This window comes from Amaranthus tricolor, chromosome 1, assembly GCF_026212465.1.
Source record: "Amaranthus tricolor cultivar Red isolate AtriRed21 chromosome 1, ASM2621246v1, whole genome shotgun sequence".
Lineage (NCBI taxonomy): Eukaryota > Viridiplantae > Streptophyta > Magnoliopsida > Caryophyllales > Amaranthaceae > Amaranthus > Amaranthus tricolor.
Window position 1 is genome coordinate 21,619,217 of NC_080047.1, and position 11,884 is coordinate 21,631,100.

The window sequence follows — 11,884 nt, forward strand, 5'->3', positions numbered from 1 at the left end:
AGTCGCTCGGAAACTTGATATAAGTAGAAGGCGTTCATGCACTTTCCTATTGTGATATTTCTCCCACAAAGGTGCTTGGGATGATAAATGAACTTCACAATGAAATACAATCTACACAACAAAATCCTAACACAAGAAAATTGCAATAGTAAATACAACTGTTGTAGTGAATTATGAACTTTGATGATATTAAGAGTTAATTACTCTCTCAATATTATCTCATAAAAGGAAGAACAAGACTAAAAGTATTCTTAAGAGAGAAATCATAAATTATATGAAATTAGGATGGAATGTCCCTTGGCATGCAACCTCCATTTATAGAGCTATACATCAAACAATACCTCATTTTGAAACAAAAGTGTTTCACCAAACAAAGCTTTTTCACCAAGCAAAGCTTATGAAACAATGTAATGTTTCACCAAGCAAAGCTTATGAAACAAAGTAATGTTTCACCAAGCAAAGCTTATGAAACAAAGTAATGTTTCACCAAACAAAACTTATGAATCAAAGTAATGATTCATCAAATTCTTTGAGGCATTTAATTTGGACTTATAATATATTTATTTAAGTCCCACTACTATATTAAGTATGTAGTATATACAAATCTAGGTCTATATACTCTAAATGTTCAACATTTCCTCAAGGTAACAACTAAATATATTTTACCATCAAAGTACCCCAAATGTGAAGTGACATTTAAACAAATAGAAGTGCTTTTAAAAAAATCAAGCAATAGAAGCCAAAAGAAAATGACGAGCATCTCCACCTATTTAATTTTGCAATAGCCAAAGCTTTCTCCAGCTTACAAATGGTATGAGTAGCGTCCTGGCGATTTGGTTCCTCATACAATAACATTGAACAAAAGAGCACAAAAAGTATAATTGCTAAACAACTATAAAGCAAGAAGAAAAACAGATTATAGCTCTTAGTTACCATCAATATATTCCCTTAAGTCATTTCCCCAAATGTGTGTATCTGTATAGAAAGACGATCAAGTGAAAACACCCTCAGTTGGTAAAAATGTACAAACAACAAGCTAAAGTGTTTTTAAAGTGTTTCGGGGATGACATATGTTGTTTCAAGAATGACATATATTGTTAAAGGTATGACTCTTGTATGTACTAAAAATAAACTTAAAAATTTGTGTACGACATATTAATATTTATGTTGATTTCTTTTTGAAAACGTTTGCCAAAACCGTTACGATGCTAAGAACAGTACAAACAACAATGAACAAAATAACGTTTGACAATGTAAACTAATCAAAAGGACACAAGGATTTAAGGAGGTTCACCCAATGATGGCTACGTCCTCCGTGGTGTGTAGTTTCTGTTTATATTATATCAAAAGAGTATAAACAACACTTCTAAATGAAGAATTACAATTGAGTAAGAGATAAAAACAAAAGGCTATATGTTTGGCTTAGGGGTTGTGTTTTGATGTATTTGATGTGTGAGTATGAGAGCCCTATATATAGTACTAGGTACTAGAATATCAATAGCTCACTTGAATACATAGTTAATATTGAGTAATGAATAATATGAAATAACTCCAAGGATTTGAAAGGTCGAAAATCAGCATCCTATGCACATCAGAGGATCCGCTCGACCGAAACAGGGAGCTCGCTCGGTCGAGCGGCTTGGTCGAGCGAACATCAGCTACATTCTGGAGCATTCTGTTTGACCGCTCGACCTACCAATATGGCTCGCTCGGTCAAGCGGGTAGGTCGAGCGACCTCTCTGATTCCTCTGTCAGAATTCTGATCGAGCTACAATAAATCAAACCCTTTCTACTTCTTCATTAATCTTCATTAACACCCATAATTCTTCATGAATACTCTCCACATAATTACATCCATTTGCATTCCACAAACCAAGAGTCACATACATGAATACACACTTTAATTTGTGCACTCAAGTCACACATACCATTCATAACCCTTTTTTCAACGCCAGAACACCCATCACCCATAAATTGATATATATTCATGCCTTTAAAACTATTTGTACCAACCTATCCGTTTTCAACAGATACTAACACTAAATTATTTCTTTTTTACACTAACTTATTTTCTTCGAAAAGGTTAAGAAAATTACGTATATTACTCCTTGCACACAATATCAAACAATTTTATTAATTACTTTAATCATTAATATTTTACAATACTATAACGCATCTTTAATTTTTTTTTTTTTTTGTATTTTACAACATCACCACGTATTACTCTCTATCAAGCATTCTACGTTAAAGCTTCCATTTATTTTTAGTTGTCACAAAACCATATCAAATATGCAAGAAATATTGATAATAATACATTCAATTACCACCATAGGCAAACATAGGCATCTTTAGACCTTAACATCAACTATGTTTTGATCAAGATATATGTAAGAGAGTCTTATCATATTTCTCCATTGACTTAAAGAGCTCATAAAAGTTATTCGGAATTATTATTTATCAGCACCCTTTTCATTTTATCGTCACCCCTATCTTAATGGAATGACGAAAATGTCCATAAACTTAAAATTTATTTAACAAACTTAAATCCCACTTAATAACATTTTTGTCACTTTAAAAACATTAAATCAAAAGTTTAAACGTAATCCCGAACATTTTTTCCGCGACCCTATATATATTGAATTTCCAGTAGCGCCCCTGCATAATATACGAACTCAAATACGGTAATATCTCTCTAAAAACGCTCTCCAAGTTTAGACAAGCTAAAAGTTGGAATCGATTTACAATGGCTAACTAAAGCGACTATGAATTCGATTGGGTACGTACTTTAATCAATTCGAATAGGTGTTTTTTTTTAAAAAAAAAAATTCAAGTCTTACAAAACGTGCGACTGGACCACGGCTAAGTCGCACAAAACGTGCGACTGGACAGTAGTTTAGTCCCACGTTTTGTGCGACTGAACCGCAGTCCAGTCGCACGCGACTCATTTTTTTTAAATTTTTTTTATAATTTACATTATTATTATTTAAATTATTTAAATAAGTTTTTATTTATTTTTTAATTTATATTATTATTATGTAAATTATTTTATAATTTATATTATTATTTAATATACGTTGTAGTAAACTATTTTATTTTGTAATCTATATGATTATTATTTAAATTATTTAAATAATTTTGTATTTATTTTTAATTTATATTATTCTTAATTAAATTAATTTATAATTTATATTATTATTAATAAATTTTTAAAATTATTTGTTTTTATTTAAATAATTTATAAATTATATTATTATTAGTATTATTATTTTCTTATTATTATTATTATTATTATTATTATTATTATTATTATTATTATTATTATTATTATTATTATTATTATTATTGTTATTATTATTATTGTTGTTATTATTATTATTATTATTATTATTATTATTATTATTATTATTATTTTTATTTTTATTATTATTATTATTATTATTATTATTATTATTATTATTATTATTATTATTATTATTATTGTTATTATTATTTTCTTATTATTTAATATTATTTTGTATTTTATTAATATTAGAATCATTTTATTTTATATATATTTTAATTTAGTTGAAATTTTCATTATTAAAGTAAATTATTATTTTTATTTAATATTGAAGATTTTTATTATTAATGTTTGTTTGTATAATGTTTTATTAACCTAATCTATGGTTTATTTGATATTTAAATTTACAGGACTTTGAAAACTTAGGGGACAATGTGGATTACGCTTGTAGATTTGTTACGGGTAGAGAATTTGATTCCGTAAATAAATTACATAGTTGGGCCGATGAGATAGCAATAGGAATTGGTTTTCAATTTACACGTGCTTCTTATAAACAAAAAGAAGGAAGTTTTGTAGTTAGTTTGTATTTAAGATGTCACCGCTATGGTAATATTTGGGGTAATTTGCATAACCTAGATAATGTTGTCCGACCTAGTTCTAAAAGTAGAACATGTTGATGCAAATTTATGATTGTAGGAAGTAGTCGTAAACCAGGAGAAAGACCTTGGACAGTGAGAGTGTCATGGGGAAAAAGGAAGACATAAACACCCATTCTTAGTGTACAGAGATGGTCATCTAAGGGCAAATAGGTTGAATGTAGATATTCGGCAGCACATATAAGAGCTTAGTGCAACCGGCATGCAACCTGCATTTATTATGACCTCAATTAGACAAAACTTCCCTAGTTTTTTTTGCTAGTATGAATCAAATTTCCAATGTTAGACATTCAATTAGGAGAGAAGAGATGAGGGTAGGACTCCCCTTCAACACTATCTTTATATGGCCATAGAGCATAATTACGTGGTTTGGACAGACTTGGATAGTGAAGGGGAATTGAGCAGATTATTAGTTGCAAATCCTACATCCATCCAGATGATACGTTCGTGGCCGTATGTTGTGTTCATAGATACAACGTACAAAACAAATAAACAAAAGTGGCCCCTGTGTAAAGTAATCGGAATGGCGCCAACCAATCACAACTTCTTGGTTGCGTTTTGTTTGATGCGAGATAAGGCGGCTGTGTCATATTTGTGGGTGTTGTAGGGATTAAGAGATATTTTTGGCACAGCTCAGACTCCTAGCGTCATTGTAAGTGATCGAGACGAGGGTTTATCTGCAGCTATTCGTGATGTCTTCCCAGGTAAAAAGGTTTTGTTGATTAATTATTATTGTTCTATTTATTGAATATATCTTAATTACGTTCAATGTTCTTTTTAATGTAGATGGGCGACATTTATTATGCGTATGGCATATTGCCAATGACGTAGAGAACATGGTGGACAAATTGTGTGGCGGGAAAAGAAATTAACAAGGGCAGATATTCAGGAAAAGTAGATGGAACCCCTTGGTTAACAGTTCTATACTCGCCGAATTTGAAGACAGATGGGAATCGATTGAGACTACCTGGTCGGTTAGGAACAAAAATGTCGTTCGATATTTGGCTAGAACATGGATCCACTTAAAGAGAAATTTTCGCGTGCATGGACGAATGGCTGTTTACACATGGGTAACCAGACTACCAACAGAGTTGAAAGCCAACACTCGTCTTTCAAGTATTATCTTGGTAGCAATAATAGCTCATTTGATACCCTATTTAAAAGGGCACACGCACAGATAACAAATCAGCAATCCAAGATCCGACAAGCGCTACAGGAATCCATGAATTCTATTTCAATGTCTTTGCGACATAATTTCTTAAGACCTTTATATCGCCATGTATCTATTTTTGTCTTGGAACAGTTGCGGCTTTTTTTAACCGTATGTTAGATTTGGGTGATTATCTATTTGACAAATGCGGTTGTGCACTTCAAAGCACCAATGGATTGCCGTGTGCTTTTTATTTCTGTTTGTCGCTCAGGTCACAAATTTGTTTGTATTTGAATGACATTCATCCATTCTGAAGAACTTTGACGTACACAGAGGTAAGAGCTGACACCAACGAAGGAGTACGACACGCAAAGGCCGACGACAGAGAGTACTTTCAATCGTTGGTCGATGTAGTCTTAAAAGTCGATCCCGCAGTTGTACGACGCTTATCTCAGGTAATTGAAGATGAATTACACCCTGATGGAGCCGATATACCTGAGTCTTATGCAAGTCCACCGAGAAAGGGAAGACCAACGACAAGAAAAACCCTTAAGAAAAATAAAAGCGCATTTGAATATAGCAGATCATCTTCTCGGGGTCGAGGGTCTAGATCTTCATACCGCGGGAGATCTAGTGGTAGATCTAGTGGTCGAGAAATGTAATCCTTAGTTGAAATTAAATTTAGTTTCAACTTATCCGGTACATGACTTTCCTTTTCGTTATTCACATTAGTTTATTACAGCTGAATTTTACTAACCTTATTTTTAATAATTGCAAATGATCCAGCAAGTCGTGATTTTTCATTGTTTCCATGGCCCAATCACATTCCGCACATTCTCCCTCCTTACTTGTTTGATTGGATTGATGTTATAGGTGATGGTAACTATGAATATAGAGCTATTGCCGTCTCAGAGTTGGGAGGCGAGGAGGCATGACCTCTTTTAAGACCTGTAATGTATATGGAAATGCAAATGAATAGAGAGCAATACTTACGCGTGTATCAATCGGCGGAGACGTTAGATAATGCTATATTCAATATTGGTTCACATAGTAATGTACCTGCATCGTTTATTCACTGGTTGGAAGCACCGATGACATTGTACTCTACAACAACGTTTCTTAACATTGGGATTGCTTATTATGGTTTTGCTGACGGTAATCCAAACTATATCTGTTTAATTCTTCCGTTAAGGAAAGCAGCGGGTGTGCATAGTGTAAATAAAGTTATACATATATGTTAGGTGAATAGAAATCATTATGTTCAACTATTAATGAATGATGATTCATCTCCACTCCCGCCAGTCCAGCGATCATGGAGAGAAGCAATTGACAATTCTTCTAGACATTTAGAAACACATTTTCGTAGCAGGATTTTGCTTTGGAATAGACTATACGGGCCACAACCACCACAAGGTAATAACACCACTGAAGATGCTGTCATTTTAGATAGTGCATAGTGTAACCATTGTGTACATCAATATTTAGTTTAACTATATACGTAGATGGAATTCAATATGTAAATAGTCCATAGTGTAAGTATTGTGTACATCAATATTTAGTTTAATTATATATGTAGATGGAATTCAATATGTAGATAGAATTCAATATGTATAGAATCAAATATGTAAATCAAAAATGTAAAAAACATTAATGTAAATTAGTAAAAGCAATACGTATAGAAGTTTACAAATAACACAGTACTCCAACAAATAGTTTTAAATCACAAAAACAAATAGTCTTTGAAGGGCCTTGCCTGTTAAAAGCTTGCCATTCGACAAATAAATCTCTAATATCATCAATGTATAGATCAAGATATTAAACTTCTTCTATACCCCTAACACTCTTTTTCATACAATCTAATGAACTATAAAGTTGTCCAAACCCATTATAAATACCCCCATTAGCCATGAGATCACTTACACCACCATCATCAAATCTTTCTAACATTCTTTCTTTTATTTTCACTTCATTAAAATCTTACTACATTAATACCTTTATTAATTGAAGAAATTAAAGAACATAGAGCTTAGAACACTCTTTATTTAGCTTAAATCATCATCATTATTTTGGGAGTTGGGATTAATTATCTTTGGAGCATTATTATCTATCTTGGAGGATCTTATTTCTTATTATTTTTCTAATTAGTACTTAATACTAATCCTTGGTGTTAGTATGGTATAACTTCTTACCCTACTCTTTTTGTGGAAAATATGCAAAGTATGAAATATGTTGATATAATTTAGTGGAATTTAGTTTAATGAAATTATGTTCAAGATTATATTAAGTATGTGTATGCTAAAAGTATTTTTAGTATGTTAATTTAATAATCTTTGAACAAGTTTAGGAAGTTGAGTGCAAAATTATATTCTAGTGATATTAAGCATGATTTATGTTATAAACCAGTGCTAGTATATTTATGAGTTATGTGTTACATTAGAAATGTTATTATATTTAAGAATTTATTTTATGTTAGAATTTTGTATTAATATGTTTATGTTAGCCTTCAAACTAGTTTATAAGGTAGTAAGTTATTTTATGAACGTATTTTACTACGTATGATTATATTAAGAATATTGTTTTTATACTTTATTCTGAGATTTAAGTTTATCCTTAAAGTTATAGTAAATTTCTAAGTTATTGTGTAAAGTTTTTATTTTTTTAGTGGTTATGTTAATTATTTAAATCTTGAATTTGGTATAATAAATTAAATGAAGTTGTTTTGTTAGTGAAAAAGGCCACAAAATACTCATAGGTCATTCGACCATTATCATATTAAAAAGAAAAAGAGTTTGATTTGTTTATTTATTTTTTATATTATTACAAGCTATTTTGTGATAATATTAAAATAAAATCTTAAAAGTTATTTTTTTGAGAAAGCTTTATAAGTTATTAAATGTTGAAGTGATTTTCTTGAATATATGAGATTTCATAATTAAAAAAAAAAAATTAACTTTTGTGACATTTAGTTACTATTTAGTACAAAATAATATTTTATTTGCTAACTAGTTGTCAAAAATTTATATAAAAAGATGTAAAAGTATTTTTAGTAAACTTGTTCTTAAACTATGGGTGAAATATTGATTTTTGTGAAATTATAAGTTTTATTTGTTTTATAACTAGAATGTTAATTTTTGCGAATCTAATAAGTTTACTTGTTTTTCCAAACTTGAAATAATTTTTTTTGGTAAATTTGTTGAAGTTTGAAAACTTATCCAAAGGTTGCAGTTTAACTTGAATTTTAATTAGAATGTTTGATTTTGTGAGGAGAATAAAGTTTTATTTATTTTATTCAAGAGAAATAGATTTTAGTAGCTACTTTTGGATAATACTAATTTGGAGACTATTAATAAAATATTAAGTTATTAATGTGAATTTAGTGACCTATTAAAATAAAGTTATAAATAAAATTTTAATGTGTAAAAATTAAGTAATGAACATATAAAGACGTAAAGGGAAATTAAACGTTATGATTAAGAATTATATTAAATAAATAAAGTTACCACTTAGGTTGGTCAAATTCAAATTCAAAGTCAACTTGGAGTAATAAAAATGTGATGTACTTGTGTGAAATGTATTGATTGAATGACCCTGATAGTAAGGTAATGTCGAACCATGGACCGGCATGTAAAATTCCGGCGTCCGTATTGGCCGGCACGTAAAATGCGGTGTAAGACAGGGGGTTCGCTACCTATCCTGTAGAGCTCGAGCATAAATATTGTATTGGAGGGGTGACGACTCCCACCACAGTTAGGGCTTAGGACTACGGTTCTCACCAAACCAAACCCTTACATATATCAGGAGTCATATTGATGTGCTTGTTGCTCAGTGATAAACTTGATTAGTGTTGATGCTATGATGCATGGTACGGTTATGAGTATTAACCAAATGAACATACTCAATTGTTAAGATTACCGAATTGTATAAGTGGCAGTAACGTACTTCTGTCAGGATCGAGAATGGTATCTTAATAACTTAAAAGAATGTAACTGAAAAAGAACATGGTAAAAGTATACGGTGGTGTCAATTAAGTATATGTTCGTACTTAAATTATTATTTTGTAAATGTAGCGTATAATTTCAGTATTTTGAGCTGGATAGGAAGTTATGCTCGGCGTTAAGCGCTGAGCGATTCAATCGGCTGTCATCCGTATCATGGATGGCAGCATTTTGCAGGATTTAGTTCAAGTTCCGATCCAGGCCGCAGCAATTACTATTTATCGAGAACTTAGCTGCTTTTTGTATCTTTATTGATGACTTGATGATGAATGTTTTTTTTCTTATTGAGCAAACAATATTTCTTATCAGAGGTAATAATATTTTACTTTTGTTTTAAACAGTTTTAGTTTTATGATTTAAAGTTTTTAGCAATTTGGCATTTTGAGACTTCCGCAACATTTTTTTGTATTAAACATTATTATTAAGTGTTAATTATGTATCGAGATTGTCGCTCTTGTTACAGTCGCACTGTCCTCTTAGGCAAATACACCTCGACGATATCAAAACAAGTGATACCCCCGATATAGGCGGTGCGTGGATGCTCATTTAACAAAGCCATGGGAGAAGTGATGTATGGAGTCCATTGCACCTGCATACAAGAGAAATTAGCATAAACAAAATAATCTAAAATAAAAATAACATGTATAACAATGTGTGATGTGATGTACAATATCTGAGTTTCCGTCAGGGAGTCCAATATACTCCTACAGTCTATCAGGCTGCTGAGCTCATGACCTGGCTTGGACGTGGACCACATCTCTACCCTAGTATGAGCTTCCACTCACCTGTATACCAACGTTGATGCAACCACTGGTGAATATCCCATTCCGTTGTAGCTCCGACATGGGCTCCCCAAACAGACCAACAAGTGTGAACCTTTAATACCAATGCCTAATATGCGTTGCACGTCGTGCAACATAATCGTCATCTCCCTAGAGGGCATGTGGAAGGTGTTCGTATCCGGCTGCCACCTCTCCACGAAGGCCGATACCAAAGCACTGTCAATGTGTTGGTGCATAATGTATGGAAGCCGGCTGAGGGGAGTGGCAGGTAAAACATCGTAAAGCGCATCAGACAAATCCCGTAGTCCGAAGATCGCCTCCAGGGGCTTCTTTCTACTATGGCACTCCAAAATCTGAGGCGTACGCTCAGAGCCCTCAAAAATAACTTTAGCTATGTGCCCCCCATAGCTGGGTATCAAGCGCGTATCAGTGAGGCCCCCGGTCTGGGGCTATGTGATCAACTAGTCCGTTCCAGCGGACTATGAGCGCCTGCTCCTCTGTGGCGACGCATTGTCAATGTGGCTATCTGCAGCTTCAAATGCGCCTACAGAATTAGGGCCTGCACGTGTAATTTTATCGGCATGTCCGCGGACAATAGTCCAATCCACTAGGCGACCAATAGAGCCTTGGTACTTATTATTATTATTATTATCATCATCATCATCATCATCATCACTGGAGCCCCCCTAACTACTCTGGAGGCTAGCCTGGTCATCAAATCGAGTGCACACTTGGTGCAGCGTATTCGACTGTTGAGCCTCACTGTGTCTGGTAGCCTCTTCCTGTCTAACCATCCTAGCAGAACCCGTAACCCCCTTCTCATGAGGGTCCCCTCTGAGTAAGGTAGGCCAAAAACTATTCCCCCTCAACAAGTGTTTAAAAAACCCTTTCCTTTTCCTTGATTACCAACCATTTACTACAATTATGATAATTTAATTAACTATAATAATAAATTAAAATAATCACGTTAAATTAACTACATGATCAAAAAGATAATAATTAATTAACATATTAATTTCCGAATGACAATCGATTAATTTAATTAACATTTAAAAATAAATTATAATAAACATTTCAAAAACAAAAACTATTACATTAAAGTGCAAGTTGGTACTGGAAGCATCTTTGTAGGATTGAAGATACTTTTAGAGGGAGGTATGACCAGAATCAATGGAGATTTGATAAGAAAGTGTATAACGCTGCCTCAGGGTATGAGTGGATTAGGGGTCATCAACCTACTGTTGATTGGTGCTCATGGGTGTGGAATAGGCTTAACATCCCTAAAACGAGTTTCATTACTTGGGTTGCTATGTGGAAGAGACTCTCCACTAAAGATAGACTTAAGCGGTTTGGCGTGAGTAGTGAAGATTGTTGCCCTCTCTGTGAGAAGGAACCGGAAACTATTGCTCACCTTTTCTTTTCATGTGATTATGCTGATGCTTGTAGCAGGTTGCTACGTAAGGAGCTGGATCTGCAAAATCACTTCGTTTCCTTGGACCAACTGGCTGAGTGGATGAAGAAGCCCGTGGTGGGTAGATTTCGCAGCAGTGTCATTAGGAGCTGTTTTTGTGCTTTGGTTTATTGTATTTAGTCTCAGAGAAATGATGTTATATGGAATGCTAAACTCTGTCATCCTAGGACTGTGGTTAAACGTATTAAAAATCGCATACACAGAATCATGGGTGTTATGCCTAGGAAGGTTAGTGATAGTAATAGAACTTGGATGATTAGGCTACTTAGCTGAGGTTTACTTGGTAGGTGCTTTATACTTTTGCATCTACTTTGGCTAGTTTTTCCTAATGTACTGTATGTTTTGACTCTTTGTCTATTTTAATGAATTTTATTACCTTTTTCAAAAAAAAAACTATTACATTAATAAACATATAATTAATATATAATATTAGCTAATAATTATTATATAATTTTATTATTACTATCATTAGAATTTTTTTTTCAAAAAAAATGATAATAATAATAATAATAATAATAATAATAATAATAATAATAATAATAATAATAAT

The 11,884-nt window shown here is 32.5% G+C and overlaps 1 protein-coding gene across 1 annotated transcript; it reads left to right on the plus strand.

The window, feature by feature from the left end:
- Window positions 1–10,379: 10,379 nt before the first annotated feature.
- Window positions 10,380–11,607, plus strand: LOC130807557 (uncharacterized). Its single transcript, XM_057672815.1, has 3 exons — window positions 10,380–10,492; window positions 10,995–11,391; window positions 11,455–11,607. Exons 1-3 carry the CDS (start codon window positions 10,380–10,382, stop codon window positions 11,605–11,607), a joined length of 663 nt encoding a protein of 220 aa, XP_057528798.1.
- Window positions 11,608–11,884: the final 277 nt, after the last annotated feature.

Excerpts from the sequence above, each read along its gene's own strand:
- LOC130807557 (XM_057672815.1), top strand. The coding sequence starts at position 10,380 with ATGTGGCTATCTGCAGCTTCAAATGCGCCTACAGAATTAGGGCCTGCA. Across the intron at positions 10,493-10,994 it reads AGGCGACCAATAGAGCCTTG|GATTGAAGATACTTTTAGAG; the intron begins GTACTTATTATT and ends GCATCTTTGTAG. Across the intron at positions 11,392-11,454 it reads AGTGGATGAAGAAGCCCGTG|TCTCAGAGAAATGATGTTAT; the intron begins GTGGGTAGATTT and ends TATTGTATTTAG.